Consider the following 25,545-nt stretch of genomic DNA (forward strand, 5'->3'; position numbering starts at 1 on the left):
GGCCGGCACCTAAAAAGCGGCGGTTAACTGTTAAAAGAACCTCAGTAAGTCAAAGACGGGGTAAAGTGAGGAGGTCTGTACCAAAACAGGCTAAAAGAATACTAGGAAGTATTTTCTAAAAGAATAAGTGACATGGCTCTTTTACATCGAATGTCCTCTGAAGCTATAAAGACAGAACTTGATCTTTTCACGGCACCGTTAACGCAGCATTCAATAGATAGATCCAGTTATGTGGAGATAGCCCCTCTCTCTGCTATTACCGATAACGGGCCTATCGAATTTTTCATACCAGGCCATGGTGACAACTATCTGGACCTCAACAACACCTTGGTGCATTTACGTCTAAAAGTGACCAAAAGAGATGGGTCTAATATTGCAGACGATGCCAAAGTGAGTCTCATTAATTACCCCTTGGCCACCATTTTCTCCCAAGTTGATGTGACTTTGGGTGAACGCCTAATCAGTCAAAGCAGCGCTACATACCCTTATAGAGCCATCATGGAGTGTTTACTAAACTACTCCGAAGACACTCTCAAAACCCAATTTAGCGCCGGGCTGTTTAGCAAGGATACTGCAGGAGCCTCTATGGAATCGACAGACCCTTCCACCGGTGCAAACAAAGGACTAGCGGCACGAGCTCGCTACTGCGCCGAATCTCGAGAGTTTCATTTGCTAGGCCCTATACACTCTGACATTTTCTTTCAAGAACGGTTACTCTTAAATTCGGTTGATTTAAGATTAAAATTAACCAGGGCCAAGGATGATTTTTGCCTGATGTCTCCCCAAGACGGGGATTTTAGTTTGAAAGTGTTGGGGGCAACCCTTTTTATTAAAAAAGTATCTGTATCTCCGGCCGTGCGCCTGGGTCACTCACATGCTTTGATGAAAGGAAATGCCCTTTACCCTCTCCAAAGAATTACCATGAAAACCTTTAGCATACCTGTGGGCAGTAGAATCTGCAGTCAAGAAAACCTATTTCTAGGCCCTTTACCTAGATATGTGGTTATAGGTCTGGTTGATCACGCCTCTAATACGGGCAGTTTAGATAAAAACCCCTTTAATTTTCAGCACTTCAATGCAGAGTATGTAGCGCTCTGTCAGGACGGACGTCAGGTTCCGGCGAAGGCTTTCCAACCACAATTTAATAACAACATATCTGTGCGAGAATTTTACAATCTATTCCTGGCTACAGGGCGACATCTAAAAGATCTCTCTTTACCTATTGACAGAAATGATTTTGCAGAGGGTTACACATTGTATGCTTTCAATTTATCACCTGATGATGACACCTCAGGAAATCTGTCTGTGGTGTCCCAAGGTAACCTCAGGCTGGAAATGCGTTTCCGTACACCTTTAGCCTGTACAGTTAGCATGATTGTTTACGCATGCTCTGATTCAATCTTGGAAGTGAATGCCCGAAGACAGGTCTTAGTGGATTATTATTAAGGACCTTTGAACAAAGACATGAATACCCAAGAGTTGGACGGGCTCATGAGCCGCTTGATTGGAAAACAATTTTGTGGAGTGTTGGCTTGTGATGAATTACCTATTGAGATATGGCCTGAGAGGCCTGCAATGTTTATTGTCAATACCCATCCTAAACACATGCCTGGTGAACATTGGCTAGCTATGACATTAGAACAGGAAGGTGGACGAAAAATCTCAACTTTTTTTGATTCCTATGGCTTTCCCCCCGGTTTTTCACATTTCCCTAAATCTATTAAAGATTTTTTGACCCTAAACGGTACAAAGATCTACTACAACATCAAACAAGTGCAAGATAACCTTTCCACTACATGCGGTCACCACTGTGTATTTTACCTGTGCCAAAGAGCCCGGGGAGTTTCTTTTGAAGATGTTATGTCTCTTTATAAGGATGATTTAAGAAGTAATGATAACCTTGTATCTTGTTTTGTTAGAAAATATCAAAAGTGTTCAAATGTGTGTCCTTTAAGAACGCGTAATCAAGGCGTATGCTCACGTCATATGTTTCAAGAATGCCACAAATGTTAACTTGCTTATTTTTCAAATAAAAAATGTATTGAATTTAATCATAGTCATTCAAAAGTCATTTTCAAAAGTCTAACCACGCCGAGAGATCGGGTTTAGGAAAAGGTCCTGAGACGTTCATGGGAGTAAATGAGTTAGCATCATCGCTTTCATAGGGGGACGGTGTCGTTGGGGCATCTTTAGGGGTGCTGTATCTCGTTGAAGGCTTTTGTTTTAAAGCTTGAATCTGTTGACGAAGCTTATGGTTGGGTACACCGGAGAGGGGGATGTTGAGGATTGCCAGGGCCTTAAGAAACTGACGCCAGCCGGGAGGCCTTCGGTCATCAGCAACCTTGTGGGCAGCCGTGGTACTTTTAAGCAAGTCCTGCATATGGGACCCCCTAACCACAGAGCCCTGAAGGATAAACTCTCCAGAGTCGTTCCAAGCAGCTATCCCCTTTGAGTCTTTTATCTTGTTCATAATGTATTTAACATTCTTCCTGTTACGTAAAGGCACATGTGTCAGTAGGTCATGCATAACTTTATCTTCAAATGGCATTTGAGCTTCACCCGACATATTATCTCCACTAGGTAAGATCGACGGTACAGGCCTTACAGGGGCATGGCTATCGTTAGGTTCGACATCTGTTAAAGGGTCCGGTAGGGAAAGGGTTAAATGGTTAGTCTCTCTCTCCCCTTGCTTTACCCGAGTCAAATACCTTTGCATTAGGTTTGTGTATTTTTGAATCTTATCATAGGGGTTCAATCCTTTTCGGTTCAAAACATCCTTCATGGCCGTATCCAAATCATTTTCCGCTGTTTGTCTGATATCTTCAGGACCCTGCATTTGTTTTTTAAGTCTATCCAACTCTTGTTGAGGCACCAAGTACATTTTAGTGGCCATCACACCACGTGTTCAACCCCCACGTCTGGCCGCAATAAGGCTGGTGATGAAGGGCACGGCTATACTGAGTAAAGGTAGAAGAAACCCCCCAGACTGTTGTATACTATGTCTTTTCTTTTGAAGACTGGCCCTTTTATTGGCAAAGAGTTTGATCGCTGTCTTTTGTCTCCTTAATTTTTTCAATTGGTTCAGGGTGAGTGGAATGCGTCCTTTGAGAAGATTCAAAGCAATCTCACATAGGGCTAATATGAGATCTGAAGAACAGCGACCCAAGATGGCCTTCCGTTCTTTAGCTGTAGAACCCACTAGCCTTCTCAAGAGGGGGAGGTTTCTTTTTAAACGCAGAGACATAGCGTTTACTTTTTAGGAAGGTATGCAGCAGGCCTCTCCCCCGGAAACAGCCCTGTACGTAGCCTAAGATGTTCTGGAGTATTTGCTTTTAAATCCACGATTAAATAAGAAAATGGCTCTTTGGTAGCGTCCTCATAGCTCTCCATAAAGTATGATTTCCGTCCAGGGTACATCTGCTGAGCTAGAGTGCTAATTTGCAGTTTGTCTCTAGGATTTTTAAACAATACCATGTAGTTGGCATTCAAGCTAATGGTCCGACTATTTTTACCTTGGTGAAACACATTCTGGACCAAGTAAAGCACGGACAGGTTTCTATGATGAGTATATTGGGTAAAAGCTCGTGCAATTTCAGGGTGTTCGCTACCAGCAAATAGCATATCGTCCAAAACCAGCAGATTATTTACATGTGGGGGGAGAAGTTCATCATCAGACAGAGAATCGGGTATTCCTTCAACAAACTTGATTTTTATTGTCTTCAATAATTCATCATACAGAGGTTGGTAACATGAATAACACCATACAATATTGTCAGGCTTTTGAGATAACACATGTTCAGAATTCTCTAAAATACTTTTTACAAAAAAAGTTTTACCACTGTTTGAAGGGCCTGCAATTAATGCTGAAAAAGGCAATTGTAGACGGGGGTCAAAACCCTCGACAGCAGTCATAATATCTTAAGCTTTAAGACACACTGGGGCTTGTAGCATAAGTCAGTAGCCAAAGGGCAATGTGGTACCGTCAGGCAATAGCTGTCTCTTGTCATAGACTACCCTGAATCTTTTAGTGAGTGGTGCGTTTCTTAGATGGAACCCCTTTTTATCCCTCACTATTTTGTTGTAGGAGCTCAAAATCTCCAAGTCACTATTCTTGTCCTTTACGAACCCCTCGACCAAGCGCGTGATTGATTCCAAGTTTACACGCGGTGCATTTTCATAGTTTTGAGTCACGCCTTTGGCTTTCAACACCACGTGATTGGCTTTAGTCCTAAAAGCATAGCTTTTTGGACCACATGAGGACCATTCTGTAATATGGTCACCCTCTTCGAGTTCACTCGTTAAACCCCCAAGATAGTTGCTAAGTGGGGGGGTCCAATCCCCCGGTTTGCTTACATAGACCACAGAGTCTGTGTCGTGGTAAAGAACCCGCCTCTGAAGCTGTTCCATGAGGGTGTACAGTTCAAGGCGGCCATAGGCTGTGGTAAATGCTGCAAGAAACACATTTACATTACCCGGGGGTAGAACCCACTTTTGGTGGCGCCTCCATTGCACCAAGGCAATGTCTTGACTCAAGAAGGAAAAATGTGAAATTTCGTATTGGTCCGAAAAAACAAATTCCAAAAATTCTTCGGGGTCTTTAATGATCGAAGTTGTTAGCATATTGCATCTCTGCGCTAATTTCCCCCAAAGGGAGTTCAAGTACAATTTCGACACATTTCTTTTGGTTTTGTTGACCTCTATTCTGTCAGGGTCAAGAAGTATGCCTTCTCTGTCATGGTAGTCTTGAATGTACTGGTCTTTACTTTCTTGATCTGTGACCGATGCAGGATAGCCTGAAGCCATCTGCTTGCATCTCAAGAAGGTTTTGATGTACTCTTTAAAAAGTGTGTCTGATTTCCTGGAAAAGTTCCACACTTCAAAGATTTTGGCCACACGATACCCCTTCTCTAAAGCCTTAGAGAATTCTACAGTGACCCATACACCGGTCAGGGCTCTTTCTTGATCTGTGTGATCACAGGGGTTTTCCTGGTTGTGGTTTTCACAGCATGTGCGACAAAGGGGAAAGAAAAGTTTTCCTTTAGGACCCTTGTAAGGCAACACAGGTATAAACAGCCCCCTAGGAGGGTAGACAGTCGCTTTGATTAAACCAAAATAATTTTGGGGTTCGTCAAAGTCGCTGTGAATAATTTCAGGATGCCCTATAGGATAGAATGAGGAACTCATTACATGAGGATATAGGGATGTAAAATCTACATAGCCTATTGTCTCGTCGGGTTGAGCTACATAACGCAATGTCAAAGCATTGGTCCGGCCTCCAAACAAGGCCTGTCGCGGTTCCAGGGGCTCTGGAGGGTCATAATGGGTAAGGAAGACCTTAACACTAGGATCTGCCTTTTTGAGGGCTGTCCATTCGTGCTCCCACAAAACCACAACTTTTAACCCGTAAGTAGCCTTTAAAGAATTCAGTTTGTCTTGAAACTCTTGGTACATTTCCCCAAAAGTCTTTTGGGTTAGGACACACAAGGCGTGGGGGACAAAGCATAATTTACAACCGTGGAAGAAACAACCGTTGTACTCATACACTGTCTCAACCCCGTCAATCTGTGTGTATCCATCTACATGGTAAGGCCCAAAAGCCTTCTCCCCCCGATTCAAAGCATGTTGGATAAAAATATCTTTATCCTGGGCCAAGTACTCCAACCATTGAATGGAACCACTAGAGTAGGCCTTGAATTGGCGTCGGTAGTTGTCTGGCGATGGGATAGCTATAGATTCAGGAGTTAGATAGTGTGTACGATAGGTTTTCATGCACGCTGATGCAATAGTTGTACAGCTCCAGGGGTCAATGCCCGCATCTTTGATTACCTCTTCTCTGAATCTGAGGCATCCTTCACGAAGTATAACAACGTCATTGTCACAGTATGATTCCATCTCTTTATGGAAATCAAAAGTGCCATGTCTTACGGTCTCGTACCATGTCATGAATCTCTCACGCTCTTTGGGAGACATTTGATCACACCCGTACATTTCGGGGGCTGGATAAGATCCTATATAATGTAGATTCTCCTCAGATGTGAAGAAATGAGGGAAATAGCCTTTGACAGAGTTTTCAAAACCCAAGGCCTCTGGCATTTGAGCCAATCTCATGGGTAAGAAGCTTAAGCTGTCAATGTATCTCTGTTTGAAGGTGGGGTCAACAAAGCATAATATTTTACTCCCTTGAGCTATGACACTGGGGGCCACGCCTTGCTGTATCAAAGGGTTCAGAAGCAGATAGGCGTCATAGGCCCTAGCATTGTGAGCTATAAACGTGAAGTTTCTGTACTGGGCTTTTCTAAAATGTTTTAGAAAGAGCCTGGCACAATTGGGTCCCTCGGCCGACCATTTTTCACCCTTGAAAGTCATGGTTGACACAAAAATAGGCAAATGAACCCCTGATTGCTGATTTGTCTCAAAATCATAAAACACATATTTTCTCTGTATGTTCATCTTCAGCCAAGGGCTGAATGTAACACTCATGTGTTACTTCTTGAACCGCTTCCGCGTCTCTGCTTTTCAAAGGACCTTTACAGATTGGGCAGTGTATAATTCCACAAACATGAGGTTTAGGGCTATCTATTTTAAGGTTGTAATTGCAATGACATTTTGGACATTTCTTGTTAATGTCACAACTGCTTACAGATTTACATGCCTTGGGATGCCATGTTTCAGTTTTGTGTTTTTCGTAACAGTAGGCCGAACGACATGTGCGGTGACAATCCGCACAGGGGGTCAAGTTTAGCGGCTGCATAGGGCAATGTTTATCCAGACATACTGAACAGTTGTAACGGCACGAGTGCCCCCCCATGCGTGTGTAGCCGGTATGACAGGCTGGACAGACATATGGAGCGCCTAAAAAGGCTGTGATGTTAGTTACGGCATAGTAATGCTCATTTTGCACATAAAAGTACATAGTCTTAGGATGTGGTTCGGGTATATTTTGGAACTTGAGGAGAGCGTCATTAGCCCTACTGTGGTACAAAACCACAATCTTGATGTTCAGAAAGTTTTCAAATTTGACTATGTCTGAGAAAGCCACAGCATCCTGTATACCGAGACCCACCGCAGTTTGTAGCTCTCGAGCTTTTTGTAACGCGGCTTGATCAGTACATCCTGGGGCTGAGTAAGTGGGCCAAACCTATGGCAAAACATAGCTTATTACCTGGATTGTGAACGTTTATGAGATAGGCCCTTTTATTGCTTATGATTTCGGACTGCATTAAACTCTCGAGCTTTCGTCTCTGACCCCCGCCCCCTTGTGGTTGTCGTACTAATTGTACTACAAGTTCGAGGGTCCTATCTGCTAGCACGTTTAAATTTGACTGAACAAGGCGTTCTAGCAGTTTAACAAATTGTTCAAGCTCTGCTTCACCATTCTGTAAAATAAGCGATACCTTGCTCTGTAGACTGTCTCCACAAATTTCCAACTGTAAGAGATCCCTAGGTTCGCTATAATCTCTAATCCTAGCTAACAGTTCATTCAAAGTGTCCATAAGCATTACGTAAAACACAGCATATTCCCGAATCTGACCCCCCCATGCGAAATTGAAAAACTGGCGAACCTCAATATTGCTGAATTTATTTCGACGCAAAACATGTACACTTCGATCAAGACCTCCCCCTCCAGATTTGCTAGGCAATTGTCCAAACTGTTCAAAACATCGTATTGGGTTTCAGACTCTTCGGACATTGGTGTTAAAGGCTGATTTATAGGTGTCTGGGGTGCCGAAATTAAACCTAGCGCTCTCGTTCTGTACACTGATCTCAAGACCGCCCCCCTCCAGATTTGCTAGACATTTGTCCAACTGTTCAAAAACATCATATTGACTTTCAGACTCTTCGACAATGTTGTTAAAGGCTGTCTTAGAGGTGTCTGTGGGGCCCGAATTAAACCTAGGGCTCGCGTTAAGCTGGGTAATTAGAGATATGATGGTTTCGGGAATCTGTGTTAACATGTTTTCCTCGGAAGGCCCTGACTCATTCATACGTGTAATAATGTCTATGAGTTCGGAGGGAATCTGTGATAATAGATTTTCATCTATTGTCATTATGTCAATTACCCCCGAATCATTCATATGGTTAACTATATCTTGGAGCTCTGTAGGGATCATGGCTAAGAGGGTTTCAATTGTCTCACTTTGGTCTATAGGGGGCGCCATCTGTCTAATTAAGGATGTGTGTGTGTGTTTACATGTGTGTTTTTAACGGCGGTATTTGCTTGTTTAGCCCTAATGTTTTTTAAATACGGGGTAGCTCGCTACGCCAGAATGACACATCCTGATTGTATTGATGCTCGAGTAGAATACACACGCGCCTCTGGAGTAGAGCCTTTGGTGATTTTTAAACCCAGGGTAAACGCTTGAAAAAACGTTCTTGGTCTATTTCAGAATCTGCTGTTTCCCCCACAGAATTGGCCGATTCAAGAAGGTTGGTCAGCTTCACATACAATCAAAATCGTCTACCTCAGAATGTCATTTAAATCTTTGAAATCATCAGGTTTCGCTGTTTTCTTGACTGGTGTCTTTGGAGCCGCCTCGGGGATGCTTGTCTGGGCATCCTCCGATGTTTGTGCGTTGTCTTTATAAGCCGGTGAGGAGTCTGAAATAAAAATAATACATACAAAAAATAGGTTATTAACCCTAAAATATGTTAAAAATGCCAAATACATTTCAGATATAAGCCTATATATTAACAATACATTAATTAAATACCTCGGCTTTTTTGACGAGGGCTGTTCTGAAGAAGCTCTGAAACATACACATGGTTAGCAGATGTTAATGGTCACATACACATGGTTAGCAGATGTTAATGGTCTCATGGTTAGCAGATGTTAATGGTCACATACACATGGTTAGCAGATGTTAATGGTCACATACACAGGTTAGCAGATGTTAATGGTCCACATACACATGGTTTAGCAGATGTTAATGGTCACATACACATGGTTAGCAGATGTTAATGGTCACACACACATGGTTAGCAGATGTTAATGGTCACATACACATGGTTATCAAGATGTTAATGGTCACATACACATGGTTAGCAGATGTTAATTGTCACATCACAATGGTTAGCAGATGTTAATGGTCACATACACATGGTTAGCAGATGTTAATGGTCCACATACACATGGTTAGCAGATGTTAATTTGGTCACATACACATGGTTAGCAGATGTTATGGTCACATACACATGGTTAGCAGATGTTAATGGTCACAAGGTTAGCAGATGTTAATGTCACATACACATGGTTAGCAGATGTTAATGGTCACATACACATGTTAGCAGATGTTAATGGTCACAAGGTTAGCAGATGTTAATGGTCACATACACATGGTTAGCAGATGTTAATGGTCACATACACATGGTTAGCAGATGTTAATGGTCACATGGTTAGCAGATGTTAATGGTCACATGGTTAGCAGATGTTAATGGTCACATGGTTAGCAGATGTTAATGGTCACATGGTTAGCAGATGTTAATGGTCAATATGGTTAGCAGATGTTAATGGTCACATGGTTAGCAGATGTTAATGGTCACATGGTTAGCAGATGTTAATGGTCACATGGTTAGCAGATGTTAATGGTCACATGGTTAGCAGATGTTAATGTGTACACATGGTTAGCAATGTTAATGGTCACATGTTAGCAGATGTTATGGTCACATGGTTAGAAGATGTAATGGTCACACACACGGTTAGCAGATGTTAATGGTCACATGGTTAGCAGATGTTAATGTCACATACACATGGTTAGCAGATGTTAATGGTCACATACACATGGTTAGCAGATGTTATTGGTCACATACACATGTTAGCAGATGGTAATGGTCACATACACATGGTTAGCAGATGTTATGGTCACATACACATGGTTAGCAGATGTTAATGGTCACATGGTTAGCAGATGTTAATGGTCACATACACATGGTTAGCATGTTAATGGTCACATGGTTAGCAGATGTTAATGGTCACATGGTTAGCAGATGTTAATGGTCACACACAGTGGTTAGCAGATGTTAATGGTCACATACACATGGTTAGCAGATGTTATTGGTCACATACACAAGGTCGCAGATGTTAATGGTCACATACACATGGTTAGCAGATGTTAATGGTCACATACACATGGTTAGCAGATGTTAATGGTCACATACACATGGTTAGCAGATGTTAATGGTCACATACACATGGTTAGCAGATGTTAATGGTCACATACACATGGTTAGCAGATGTTAATGGTCACATACACATGGCTAGCAGATGTTAATGGTCCACATACACAAGGTTAGCAGATGTTAATGGTACATACACATGGTTAGCAGATGTTAATGGTCACACACACAAGGTTAGCAATGTTAATGGTCACATGGTTAGCAGATGTTAATGGTCACAATGGTTAGCAGATGTTAATGGTCACATACACATGGTTAGCAGATGTTAATGGTCACATACACAGGTTAGCAGATGTTAATGGGTCACATACACAAGGTTAGCAGATGTTAATGTCACATACACATGGTTAGCAGATGTTAATGGTCACATACACATGGTTAGCAGATGTTAATGGTCACATGGTTAGCAGATGTTAATGGTCACATACACATGGTTAGCAGATGTTATTGGTCAATACACAGGTTAGCAGATTTAATGGTCGCATACACATGGTTAGCAGATGTTAATGGTCACATGGTAGCAGATGTTAAATGGTCACATGGTTAGCAGATGTTAATGCCATACACATGGTTAGCAGATGTTAATGGTCACATGGTTAGCAGATGTTAATGATCACATAACACATGGTTAGCAGATGTTAATGGTCACATACACATGGTTAGCAGATGTTAATGGTCTCATGGTTAGCAGATGTTAATGGTCACATACACATGGTTAGCAGATGTTAATGGTCACATACACAAGGTACAGATGTTAATGGTCACATACACATGGTTAGCAGATGTTAATGGTCACATACACATGGTTAGCAGATGTTAATGGTCACACACACATGGTTAGCAGATGTTAATGTCACATACACATGGTTATCAGATGTTAATGGTCACATACACATGGTTAGCAAGAGTTAAATGGTCACATACACATGGTTAGCAGATGTTAATGGTCACATACACATGGTTAGCAGATGTTAATGGTCACATACACATGGTTAGCAGATGTTATTGGTCACATACACATGGTTAGCAGATGTTAATGGTCACATACACATGGTTAGCAGATGTTAATGGTCACAAGGTTAGCAGATGTTAATGGTCACATACACATGGTTAGCAGATGTTAATGGTCCACATACACAGGTTAGCAGATGTTAATGGTCACCTTTTAAATTCCTAGTGGGTGACTTGGTGCGTATATCAAAGTTAAGGGGTGTTTTCGACAAAAAATACGAACAAGGCTTTAGCTCGGAGTTGTTTACCGTTACCGAATGTCTGCCACGCATTCCGCCGGTCTACAAATTAAAAGATTATGACGGGGATCTTATAGAGGGATCTTTTTATGAGAAGGAATTACAGAAGGTCCAGTTGGGTAAGACAAAGTCTTTCACGTGGAGGAGATTCTAGATCAGAAGAGAGAAAAGGGTAAAAATGGTTACTGGTCCGCTGGAAAAACTGGCCTCAAAAGTTCAACAGTTGGGTATTGGAGCAGGATGTGGTGGAGGCAACGGGGCTTAATTTAAACCCCTAGTCATGATAACTAGCGCATCATTCGCGTGTACACAGTTGGGCATCATGGAACACAGCGGCTTCTACCTGACTCTCCCCAGTAATGCGTCGGCACAGATATATCGTAATAATCAGAGTTCGAAGTATACAACCAATTTTCCAAAGCCTATAGAGTTATCAGAGGCTTGGGAAGTAGGTCTCAGCGAGATTACATACCCCCATAGTTGGTATAATATCAAAGCTAAGGACCGTGATTTTTATTGCAAAAGGTTCTCGGAACCTGCGAAACTTATTAAGCTTAAAAAAGGTTTCTATAGAACCGTCGACAGGATCGTCTCAGAGTTGAATGAACACCTAACCCTGAACAAGATGGAAATATTCCTATTCTACAATCCAATCCATAAAAGGATACAAATCTCAGGGCCTGCTAACGGAGGTATAAAGACCAGCGGTAATTTATCCTACATGTTGGGGATGGGTCCCAATAAATGGACGTATGTGAACGATAAATTATTCCCATTCCCTGCGGATATACATGCAGGCTTTTACAACATATTTGTCTATACCGACATCATAACCTATCAAAGGGTCGGAGACAGCTGTGTGCCCCTCCTGCGAACAGTTCATATAGACGGCAAGGATGGGGACATCGTCACTGTCAATTATGACAAGCCGCACTACGTACATGTCAGCAAGAACTATATTGAAAACATTCTGGTTGAGCTTAAAACGGATCAGAACGAAAACATTGAATTTACTTATGGTAAAACGATTGTAAAACTCCACTTAGACCCACCAAAACCTCTCTACATATATAATAGCTGTATTATATTTATAAACATAATACAAATAAAAGTGTTATGGAGCACCATCAGCTCGACCCTAACCGTTATGTTTCATACTATGTGGATCAAGTGGGTAATGGACTACCAGGATATCATGGAGCGCCGACAATGTATGGTTCGGGGATAGGAGGTATATTCCGTAACCTCTTCAGGATGGTTTTACCGTTTATGAAGAGAGGCTTCAGCATAGCCAAACCACATTTAAAATCAGCGGCTAAAAATATAGTAAGTGAGGTTGTAGCCAATGCTATGACCCGAAGGGCGTCACCAGAGGTGGAGCATCAAGAAGGCTCGGGGCTTATGATATTGTCTCGAAGGCCAAAAAAGAGACCCCCTGGTTTAAGGCGTAGGCCGGCACCTAAAAAGCGGCGGTTAACTGTTAAAAGAACCTCAGTAAGTCAAAGACGGGGTAAAGTGAGGAGGTCTGTACCAAACAGGCTAAAAGAATACTAGGAAGTATTTTCTAAAAGAATAAGTGACATGGCTCTTTTACATCGAATGTCCTCTGAAGCTATAAAGACAGAACTTGATCTTTTCACGGCACCGTTAACGCAGCATTCAATAGATAGATCCAGTTATGTGGAGATAGCCCCTCTCTCTGCTATTACCGATAACGGGCCTATCGAATTTTTCATACCAGGCCATGGTGACAACTATCTGGACCTCAACAACACCTTGGTGCATTTACGTCTAAAAGTGACCAAAAGAGATGGGTCTAATATTGCAGACGATGCCAAAGTGAGTCTCATTAATTACCCCTTGGCCACCATTTTCTCCCAAGTTGATGTGACTTTGGGTGAACGCCTAATCAGTCAAAGCAGCGCTACATACCCTTATAGAGCCATCATGGAGTGTTTACTAAACTACTCCGAAGACACTCTCAAAACCCAATTTAGCGCCGGGCTGTTTAGCAAGGATACTGCAGGAGCCTCTATGGAATCGACAGACCCTTCCACCGGTGCAAACAAAGGACTAGCGGCACGAGCTCGCTACTGCGCCGAATCTCGAGAGTTTCATTTGCTAGGCCCTATACACTCTGACATTTTCTTTCAAGAACGGTTACTCTTAAATTCGGTTGATTTAAGATTAAAATTAACCAGGGCCAAGGATGATTTTTGCCTGATGTCTCCCCAAGACGGGGATTTTAGTTTGAAAGTGTTGGGGGCAACCCTTTTTATTAAAAAAGTATCTGTATCTCCGGCCGTGCGCCTGGGTCACTCACATGCTTTGATGAAAGGAAATGCCCTTTACCCTCTCCAAAGAATTACCATGAAAACCTTTAGCATACCTGTGGGCAGTAGAATCTGCAGTCAAGAAAACCTATTTCTAGGCCCTTTACCTAGATATGTGGTTATAGGTCTGGTTGATCACGCCTCTAATACGGGCAGTTTAGATAAAAACCCCTTTAATTTTCAGCACTTCAATGCAGAGTATGTAGCGCTCTGTCAGGACGGACGTCAGGTTCCGGCGAAGGCTTTCCAACCACAATTTAATAACAACATATCTGTGCGAGAATTTTACAATCTATTCCTGGCTACAGGGCGACATCTAAAAGATCTCTCTTTACCTATTGACAGAAATGATTTTGCAGAGGGTTACACATTGTATGCTTTCAATTTATCACCTGATGATGACACCTCAGGAAATCTGTCTGTGGTGTCCCAAGGTAACCTCAGGCTGGAAATGCGTTTCCGTACACCTTTAGCCTGTACAGTTAGCATGATTGTTTACGCATGCTCTGATTCAATCTTGGAAGTGAATGCCCGAAGACAGGTCTTAGTGGATTATTATTAAGGACCTTTGAACAAAGACATGAATACCCAAGAGTTGGACGGGCTCATGAGCCGCTTGATTGGAAAACAATTTTGTGGAGTGTTGGCTTGTGATGAATTACCTATTGAGATATGGCCTGAGAGGCCTGCAATGTTTATTGTCAATACCCATCCTAAACACATGCCTGGTGAACATTGGCTAGCTATGACATTAGAACAGGAAGGTGGACGAAAAATCTCAACTTTTTTTGATTCCTATGGCTTTCCCCCCGGTTTTTCACATTTCCCTAAATCTATTAAAGATTTTTTGACCCTAAACGGTACAAAGATCTACTACAACATCAAACAAGTGCAAGATAACCTTTCCACTACATGCGGTCACCACTGTGTATTTTACCTGTGCCAAAGAGCCCGGGGAGTTTCTTTTGAAGATGTTATGTCTCTTTATAAGGATGATTTAAGAAGTAATGATAACCTTGTATCTTGTTTTGTTAGAAAATATCAAAAGTGTTCAAATGTGTGTCCTTTAAGAACGCGTAATCAAGGCGTATGCTCACGTCATATGTTTCAAGAATGCCACAAATGTTAACTTGCTTATTTTTCAAATAAAAAATGTATTGAATTTAATCATAGTCATTCAAAAGTCATTTTCAAAAGTCTAACCACGCCGAGAGATCGGGTTTAGGAAAAGGTCCTGAGACGTTCATGGGAGTAAATGAGTTAGCATCATCGCTTTCATAGGGGGACGGTGTCGTTGGGGCATCTTTAGGGGTGCTGTATCTCGTTGAAGGCTTTTGTTTTAAAGCTTGAATCTGTTGACGAAGCTTATGGTTGGGTACACCGGAGAGGGGGATGTTGAGGATTGCCAGGGCCTTAAGAAACTGACGCCAGCCGGGAGGCCTTCGGTCATCAGCAACCTTGTGGGCAGCCGTGGTACTTTTAAGCAAGTCCTGCATATGGGACCCCCTAACCACAGAGCCCTGAAGGATAAACTCTCCAGAGTCGTTCCAAGCAGCTATCCCCTTTGAGTCTTTTATCTTGTTCATAATGTATTTAACATTCTTCCTGTTACGTAAAGGCACATGTGTCAGTAGGTCATGCATAACTTTATCTTCAAATGGCATTTGAGCTTCACCCGACATATTATCTCCACTAGGTAAGATCGACGGTACAGGCCTTACAGGGGCATGGCTATCGTTAGGTTCGACATCTGTTAAAGGGTCCGGTAGGGAAAGGGTTAAATGGTTAGTCTCTCTCTCCCCTTGCTTTACCCGAGTCAAATACCTTTGCATTAGGTTTGTGTATTTTTGAATCTTATCATAGGGGTTCAATCCTTTTCGGTTCAAAACATCCTTCATGGCCGTATCCAAATCATTTTCCGCTGTTTGTCTGATATCTTCAGGACCCTGCATTTGTTTTTTAAGTCTATCCAACTCTTGTTGAGGCACCAAGTACATTTTAGTGGCCATCACACCACGTGTTCAACCCCCACGTCTGGCCGCAATAAGGCTGGTGATGAAGGGCACGGCTATACTGAGTAAAGGTAGAAGAAACCCCCCAGACTGTTGTATACTATGTCTTTTCTTTTGAAGACTGGCCCTTTTATTGGCAAAGAGTTTGATCGCTGTCTTTTGTCTCCTTAATTTTTTCAATTGGTTCAGGGTGAGTGGAATGCGTCCTTTGAGAAGATTCAAAGCAATCTCACATAGGGCTAATATGAGATCTGAAGAACAGCGACCCAAGATGGCCTTCCGTTCTTTAGCTGTAGAACCCACTAGCCTTCTCAAGAGGGGGAGGTTTCTTTTTAAACGCAGAGACATAGCGTTTACTTTTTAGGAAGGTATGCAGCAGGCCTCTCCCCCGGAAACAGCCCTGTACGTAGCCTAAGATGTTCTGGAGTATTTGCTTTTAAATCCACGATTAAATAAGAAAATGGCTCTTTGGTAGCGTCCTCATAGCTCTCCATAAAGTATGATTTCCGTCCAGGGTACATCTGCTGAGCTAGAGTGCTAATTTGCAGTTTGTCTCTAGGATTTTTAAACAATACCATGTAGTTGGCATTCAAGCTAATGGTCCGACTATTTTTACCTTGGTGAAACACATTCTGGACCAAGTAAAGCACGGACAGGTTTCTATGATGAGTATATTGGGTAAAAGCTCGTGCAATTTCAGGGTGTTCGCTACCAGCAAATAGCATATCGTCCAAAACCAGCAGATTATTTACATGTGGGGGGAGAAGTTCATCATCAGACAGAGAATCGGGTATTCCTTCAACAAACTTGATTTTTATTGTCTTCAATAATTCATCATACAGAGGTTGGTAACATGAATAACACCATACAATATTGTCAGGCTTTTGAGATAACACATGTTCAGAATTCTCTAAAATACTTTTTACAAAAAAAGTTTTACCACTGTTTGAAGGGCCTGCAATTAATGCTGAAAAAGGCAATTGTAGACGGGGGTCAAAACCCTCGACAGCAGTCATAATATCTTAAGCTTTAAGACACACTGGGGCTTGTAGCATAAGTCAGTAGCCAAAGGGCAATGTGGTACCGTCAGGCAATAGCTGTCTCTTGTCATAGACTACCCTGAATCTTTTAGTGAGTGGTGCGTTTCTTAGATGGAACCCCTTTTTATCCCTCACTATTTTGTTGTAGGAGCTCAAAATCTCCAAGTCACTATTCTTGTCCTTTACGAACCCCTCGACCAAGCGCGTGATTGATTCCAAGTTTACACGCGGTGCATTTTCATAGTTTTGAGTCACGCCTTTGGCTTTCAACACCACGTGATTGGCTTTAGTCCTAAAAGCATAGCTTTTTGGACCACATGAGGACCATTCTGTAATATGGTCACCCTCTTCGAGTTCACTCGTTAAACCCCCAAGATAGTTGCTAAGTGGGGGGGTCCAATCCCCCGGTTTGCTTACATAGACCACAGAGTCTGTGTCGTGGTAAAGAACCCGCCTCTGAAGCTGTTCCATGAGGGTGTACAGTTCAAGGCGGCCATAGGCTGTGGTAAATGCTGCAAGAAACACATTTACATTACCCGGGGGTAGAACCCACTTTTGGTGGCGCCTCCATTGCACCAAGGCAATGTCTTGACTCAAGAAGGAAAAATGTGAAATTTCGTATTGGTCCGAAAAAACAAATTCCAAAAATTCTTCGGGGTCTTTAATGATCGAAGTTGTTAGCATATTGCATCTCTGCGCTAATTTCCCCCAAAGGGAGTTCAAGTACAATTTCGACACATTTCTTTTGGTTTTGTTGACCTCTATTCTGTCAGGGTCAAGAAGTATGCCTTCTCTGTCATGGTAGTCTTGAATGTACTGGTCTTTACTTTCTTGATCTGTGACCGATGCAGGATAGCCTGAAGCCATCTGCTTGCATCTCAAGAAGGTTTTGATGTACTCTTTAAAAAGTGTGTCTGATTTCCTGGAAAAGTTCCACACTTCAAAGATTTTGGCCACACGATACCCCTTCTCTAAAGCCTTAGAGAATTCTACAGTGACCCATACACCGGTCAGGGCTCTTTCTTGATCTGTGTGATCACAGGGGTTTTCCTGGTTGTGGTTTTCACAGCATGTGCGACAAAGGGGAAAGAAAAGTTTTCCTTTAGGACCCTTGTAAGGCAACACAGGTATAAACAGCCCCCTAGGAGGGTAGACAGTCGCTTTGATTAAACCAAAATAATTTTGGGGTTCGTCAAAGTCGCTGTGAATAATTTCAGGATGCCCTATAGGATAGAATGAGGAACTCATTACATGAGGATATAGGGATGTAAAATCTACATAGCCTATTGTCTCGTCGGGTTGAGCTACATAACGCAATGTCAAAGCATTGGTCCGGCCTCCAAACAAGGCCTGTCGCGGTTCCAGGGGCTCTGGAGGGTCATAATGGGTAAGGAAGACCTTAACACTAGGATCTGCCTTTTTGAGGGCTGTCCATTCGTGCTCCCACAAAACCACAACTTTTAACCCGTAAGTAGCCTTTAAAGAATTCAGTTTGTCTTGAAACTCTTGGTACATTTCCCCAAAAGTCTTTTGGGTTAGGACACACAAGGCGTGGGGGACAAAGCATAATTTACAACCGTGGAAGAAACAACCGTTGTACTCATACACTGTCTCAACCCCGTCAATCTGTGTGTATCCATCTACATGGTAAGGCCCAAAAGCCTTCTCCCCCCGATTCAAAGCATGTTGGATAAAAATATCTTTATCCTGGGCCAAGTACTCCAACCATTGAATGGAACCACTAGAGTAGGCCTTGAATTGGCGTCGGTAGTTGTCTGGCGATGGGATAGCTATAGATTCAGGAGTTAGATAGTGTGTACGATAGGTTTTCATGCACGCTGATGCAATAGTTGTACAGCTCCAGGGGTCAATGCCCGCATCTTTGATTACCTCTTCTCTGAATCTGAGGCATCCTTCACGAAGTATAACAACGTCATTGTCACAGTATGATTCCATCTCTTTATGGAAATCAAAAGTGCCATGTCTTACGGTCTCGTACCATGTCATGAATCTCTCACGCTCTTTGGGAGACATTTGATCACACCCGTACATTTCGGGGGCTGGATAAGATCCTATATAATGTAGATTCTCCTCAGATGTGAAGAAATGAGGGAAATAGCCTTTGACAGAGTTTTCAAAACCCAAGGCCTCTGGCATTTGAGCCAATCTCATGGGTAAGAAGCTTAAGCTGTCAATGTATCTCTGTTTGAAGGTGGGGTCAACAAAGCATAATATTTTACTCCCTTGAGCTATGACACTGGGGGCCACGCCTTGCTGTATCAAAGGGTTCAGAAGCAGATAGGCGTCATAGGCCCTAGCATTGTGAGCTATAAACGTGAAGTTTCTGTACTGGGCTTTTCTAAAATGTTTTAGAAAGAGCCTGGCACAATTGGGTCCCTCGGCCGACCATTTTTCACCCTTGAAAGTCATGGTTGACACAAAAATAGGCAAATGAACCCCTGATTGCTGATTTGTCTCAAAATCATAAAACACATATTTCTCTGTATGTTCATCTTCAGCCAAGGGCTGAATGTAACACTCATGTGTTACTTCTTGAACCGCTTCCGCGTCTCTGCTTTTCAAAGGACCTTTACAGATTGGGCAGTGTATAATTCCACAAACATGAGGTTTAGGGCTATCTATTTTAAGGTTGTAATTGCAATGACATTTTGGACATTTCTTGTTAATGTCACAACTGCTTACAGATTTACATGCCTTGGGATGCCATGTTTCAGTTTTGTGTTTTTCGTAACAGTAGGCCGAACGACATGTGCGGTGACAATCCGCACAGGGGGTCAAGTTTAGCGGCTGCATAGGGCAATGTTTATCCAGACATACTGAACAGTTGTAACGGCACGAGTGCCCCCCCATGCGTGTGTAGCCGGTATGACAGGCTGGACAGACATATGGAGCGCCTAAAAAGGCTGTGATGTTAGTTACGGCATAGTAATGCTCATTTTGCACATAAAAGTACATAGTCTTAGGATGTGGTTCGGGTATATTTTGGAACTTGAGGAGAGCGTCATTAGCCCTACTGTGGTACAAAACCACAATCTTGATGTTCAGAAAGTTTTCAAATTTGACTATGTCTGAGAAAGCCACAGCATCCTGTATACCGAGACCCACCGCAGTTTGTAGCTCTCGAGCTTTTTGTAACGCGGCTTGATCAGTACATCCTGGGCTGAGTAAGTGGGCCAAACCTATGGCAAAACATAGCTTATTACCTGGATTGTGAACGTTTATGAGATAGGCCCTTTTATTGCTTATGATTTCGGACTGCATTAAACTCTCGAGCTTTCGTCTCTGACCCCCGCCCCCTTGTGGTTGTCGTACTAATTGTACTACAAGTTCGAGGGTCCTATCTGCTAGCACGTTTAAATTTGACTGAACAAGGCGTTCTAGCAGTTTAACAAATTGTTCAAGCTCTGCTTCACCATTCTGTAAAATAAGCGATACCTTGCTCTGTAGACTGTCTCCACAAATTTCCAACTGTAAGAGATCCCTAGGTTCGCTATAATCTCTAATCCTAGCTAACAGTTCATTCAAAGTGTCCATAAGCATTACGTAAAACACAGCATATTCCCGAATCTGACCCCCCCATGCGAAATTGAAAAACTGGCGAACCTCAATATTGCTGAATTTATTTCGACGCAAAACATGTACACTTCGATCAAGACCTCCCCCCTCCAGATTTGCTAGGCAATTGTCCAACTGTTCAAAAACATCGTATTGGGTTTCAGACTCTTCGGACATTGGTGTTAAAGGCTGATTTATAGGTGTCTGGGGTGCCGAATTAAACCTAGCGCTCTCGTTCTGTACACTGATCTCAAGACCGCCCCCCTCCAGATTTGCTAGACATTTGTCCAACTGTTCAAAAACATCATATTGACTTTCAGACTCTTCGGACAATGTTGTTAAAGGCTGTCTTAGAGGTGTCTGTGGGGCCGAATTAAACCTAGGGCTCGCGTTAAGCTGGGTAATTAGAGATATGATGGTTTCGGGAATCTGTGTTAACATGTTTTCCTCGGAAGGCCCTGACTCATTCATACGTGTAATAATGTCTATGAGTTCGGAGGGAATCTGTGATAATAGATTTTCATCTATTGTCATTATGTCAATTACCCCCGAATCATTCATATGGTTAACTATATCTTGGAGCTCTGTAGGGATCATGGCTAAGAGGGTTTCAATTGTCTCACTTTGGTCTATAGGGGGCGCCATCTGTCTAATTAAGGATGTGTGTGTGTGTTTACATGTGTGTTTTTTAACGGCGGTATTTGCTTGTTTTAGCCCTAATGTTTTTTAACATACGGGGTAGCTCGCTACGCCAGAATGACACATCCTGATTGTATTGATGCTCGAGTAGAATACACACGCGCCTCTGGAGTAGAGCCTTTCGTGATTTTAAACCCAGGGTAAACGCTTTGAAAAAACGTTCTTGGTCTATTTCAGAATCTGCTGTTTCCCCCACAGAATTGGCCGATTCAAGAAGGTTGGCAGCTTCACAGAACATCAAATCGTCTACCTCAGAAATGTCATTTAAATCTTTGAAATCATCAGGTTTCGCTGTTTTCTTGACTGGTGTCTTTGGAGCCTCCTCGGGGATGCTTGTCTGGGCATCCTCCGATGTTTGTGCGTTGTCTTTATAAGCCGGTGAGGAGTCTGAAATAAAAATAATACATACAAAAATAGGTTATTAACCCTAAAATATGTTAAAAATGCCAAATACATTTCAGATATAAGCCTATATATTAACAATACATTAATTAAATACCTCGGCTTTTTTGACGAGGGCTGTTCTGAAGAAGCTCTGAAACCAGGGGCTGATGTCTTTGTTCAACCTGTATTACAGCATCTGCAGGTTCGGTAGATGGTGAGCCTGAAAAAAAAAAAAAAAAAAAAAAAAAAAAAAAACAGCATTAGGCCTTGTTTTAACATATTCCGGCATAAAAAAAAATATATATATAAATATTAAAATAATAATATATAATTGATTCATACCTTGTCCTTGGAACGACGTCTCGTGAATATCGGCCAAGTAGAATTGTTCGGGTGAAGCGGAACTGTGGATCTGAGCACTAATTATCCTTTGGTGTTTAGAAATATGGGGGACAACGTTGTCCTGGCCAAGGGGAGTTGACCTGCCGTTTAAAGTCTCTGTTCGCTGCTTTTGTGTAAATACATCCTGGGAGTAGGGCAGAATTGTCTCGTAGTCATATGCTTCGCAGAAACCGTTCAGGCTCCATAGGGCCTCGTTTAACCTTCTAGGCTTTAGGTCCTCTGTAAACATATAAAATAACTTTTAATATAAGATGCCCACACTTTTTGTTTTTAAGGTATAAATATTTTTATGTATGGAATTCTTGGAGCTTACTTACGTTTACAATTCAGGGTAGGCGTTTGTTTGTCTGCACTTTGTTCCGGAGCCCCATTGGATGGTTCGAGCTCAGTTATACCTCGGAGTATCTGCGTGAATGCTTCAGAATCTATAAAACATTCGACAATATTAAAGCTATAATCACTTTAGCTAATATTGCCTTGTTATACGGTAAGCATACTGATCCTAATGATTGTTTAATATTTCTATAACATCCCACGCTTTTCAAACAATTCCCCACAACAACCAAATCTAATAAAGATTTATTTCAAGAACTCACCTTGCGATAGATCCATTAGACTGTTTTCCCCGATTATCTTTTTTAACGCTTCAGTCCGATAACGATTCTTGGAGTTTCTGGAGGTGCTGTTTGCATCGGAACTAAAACGCTGCTAACATTGCCCCCTGGTTTCTAGCGCTTTTGTACCCTACGACCTAGAGAAAAACCCCTGAATGATTTTTACATAGCATTTGGGGTTTGTCGTTTTTTTCGGGCTATACCCCCGCCCATGGTATATTTGACACATTTCAAACACATGGTATTGGGTGTGTCTAAACATTAGGATCCTTTTGGATCTTCTAAAATCTCCGGGGTGCTAGCACCTAGATGCAGGGGGTGGGTTGGTCTCGACATCGCTGGGATGAATGACTTTTTAGCCCACCTAAAAAATAGTTTTATGAAAGGCCTTTAAGATTAGGAGTCGTAAGACACAATATTATTGTTGGGGGGTAGGCATCTGTTTTGCAGGCTAGTGTAAACCTTGGTTTCAAACGACCCACCAGGCATAGAGAGAGAGAGAGAGAGAGAGAGAGAGAGAGAGAGAGAGAGAGAGCCTTGAGCGCCGATGCAAGGGTATTTTTTTAACAAACAACCCGCCCCCCTTTTTCTGTTTTTGAAACACACACACACACACACACACACACACACACACACACAGCCACTACAGAAAACTCCCTCACGCACATACGCGCGCACATGGCTTTTTCCGCAAGTTTTTTCTCAGGGACAGACTGCGCTAAGAGTGAACAAACGCGAGAGTTCATAACGTGGTGAGATTCTGATTTTAAAACCATTTATTTCATTCAAAATATTTAGTACATACATTTTATATCCTTACATTCTTAAGGTATTTTACGATGCCTTTCTTACAGATCCTGGGAGCTTATGCAACCAACCGCCATTGTCCGTGTCGAGTTCGCCCTCAAAAGGCAAGGCTCTCTTGCTAGGTCCATCAACACTTGGTAAGTTTTCACTCCAGGGGTAGATCCTCCGTCGGGCCTTTTGGTCTTGACTCTGTCTCAAGGAAAGCCTCGCCCAGCGCTTTAACTGTTCCCCATTTTGGAAGAGAATGTCCAGCTTATTCATAAGTGTTATGAAAATTGGATAATCCACCCATTTAAAACTAAACACAGGAATAAAAAAGTTTACATGTTTGCGTGCTCTGGAAGCTACAGGAGAATTGACAGACTTTGTAGCATTAGACTTATCATAAAGGTCACAGGCTAAAATTGTCACTTTGTTGTCAGGGCTATAGTCCATTGAAGCAATTCTTAGAGCCTTGAGATCACTGCGGCCGCAGACCTGTTCTTCCAACGCATATCCTGGCACATTTGTACCACTCAGGACCTGTTCAATTTTACAAAGAGCCAGCCTGATGTTTAGCCATTCTCTCATCCCCAGAGCCGGGGGAAAACTCCCAGGTTTTGCAGGATAAAGGGGTTTGGGTCCACGGTCTGTGAATATCTTTACCGTAGAATCCTCCGGGTGGAATATGTAAGACATGTGGCCCTCACTCGTACCCAAAAATCCTTTAAAACATTCTGGAGCTTCACACAGAACTTCTTCAAGGCTTTGGTCACTGGGTTCATGACAAGCCGAGCATAACATCCCTAAAATTGGCATAGGTGTCATTTTTGTTTAATATTCAGGGGGGTTATCATGTACAGTCTTAAACAGGTATTGTTCAGGCGCTTTATAAGGGGCATTAACCACCCCAAACCGTGAGAAACAGTAACAGGTTGACCTGACACATGGTCACTTACTCAACCCCAACCAACCCCCCCTGGGCATGCACCCTTCTACATGACATAGGGTCATAAATCATTACATAGGGTCATAAATCAGGCTTGGGTCATCAATCATTAACGGCCTGTCAAATGGACCCTTACTCACCCCATAGCCCCCACCTAACCAGGCTTGCCTGACCAGAAGACATGCACACGTCATCACTACATAGGGTTCACATAGAGTTCACATAGGTTCACATAGGGTCATCAATCAAAATTTTGACACGTGACATCTACTTTAATCTCTCTGATATTAATATGGTACAGACAGACAGACACAGACAGATGGACAGACTTCTTACATGATCTCCATGTTCCTGCAGGAGTGGCTGGAGGTGTACACCTCGAGCTTCTCAATGTGAAGAGGTTTAACACGGTTCACCAGTCCATTCAGACACTGGCACCGAGCTTTAGAATGACCCACCTGGCCTGGAGATGACAAGAACAGTTTATGGCATGTTTGGTTATGGCATTATTGCAGCTAAGAACTAAACTCTTCAGTTAGAAATCAAACCTATTATTTTACTACACTTCTCCCTGGCTTTGCAAGTTGCTTTGTATGCTACAGACTTCTAATAAAGATGTCAAAGATATTAGAAATATAATTGAAGATATTTCAGAGATGTTACCTTCAACATTGGCCAGGAGCAGACAGGCCAGGAAGCTGATGAGGACTGTTGATGTCATCGTGTTGGTCATGGATACTGCTTCTTCAATTTCTTTTAGAGTCTGGATGGACAGCTCAGTCAAGTGATGGAAGTTGTGAAAGGAGGAGAGAAGTGATAGAAGTTGAGAATGGAGGAGAGCTTGGCTTGTATTTATACTGTATTTATCATAAGCCCCACCCTTTCTCTGACAGTCATCCAATGAGAAGGGGAGACAGAGAAAGAGAGGGGTTTTCCCTTTCCTCTGTTTCAGCTCCTTTCTCCTTTTCCCTGCTTCTCCTTTCACACAGGATTTCCCATTTCTCAGAAACACTCTCTCTGACAGTGACATTTGAGGAGTGCTTAAAGGCAGAGAGGTGATACAATCTGTCTTTCCTCTTCCATCCCAAATGGCACCCTATTCCCTACATATTGCACTACTTTAGACCAGAGCCAAATAAACTATATAGTGCACTACTTTTGACCAGAGCCCTATTCCCTATATAGTGCACTACTCTTGACCAGAGTCCTATTCCCTATATAGTGCACTACTTTAGACGAGAGCCCTATTCCTTATATTGTGCACTACTTTTGACCAGAGCCCTATTCCCTATATAGTGCACTACTTTTGACCAGAGCCCGATTCCCT

At 42.4% G+C, this 25,545-nt stretch overlaps 1 protein-coding gene across 1 annotated transcript in view; it reads right to left on the reverse strand.

Annotated features, from left to right (window-relative positions):
- LOC116374796 (C-X-C motif chemokine 11-1-like) overlaps positions 1-25,052 on the reverse strand; it is a 29,994-nt gene extending 4,942 nt beyond the window's left edge. Inside the window, exons 1-2 of the mRNA XM_031829614.1 lie at positions 24,882-25,052; positions 24,555-24,681 (exon numbers count right to left, since the gene is read on the reverse strand). Of these exons, the coding sequence (XP_031685474.1) occupies positions 24,555-24,681; positions 24,882-24,951 (197 nt within the window). The 5' untranslated portion in view covers positions 24,952-25,052. The remainder of the gene's footprint in view (positions 1-24,554; positions 24,682-24,881) is intronic.
- Between the last annotated feature and the right edge of the window lie 493 nt (positions 25,053-25,545).

The sequence above is a fragment of the Oncorhynchus kisutch genome, linkage group LG8 (genome assembly GCF_002021735.2).
Source record: "Oncorhynchus kisutch isolate 150728-3 linkage group LG8, Okis_V2, whole genome shotgun sequence".
Taxonomy (NCBI): domain Eukaryota; kingdom Metazoa; phylum Chordata; class Actinopteri; order Salmoniformes; family Salmonidae; genus Oncorhynchus; species Oncorhynchus kisutch.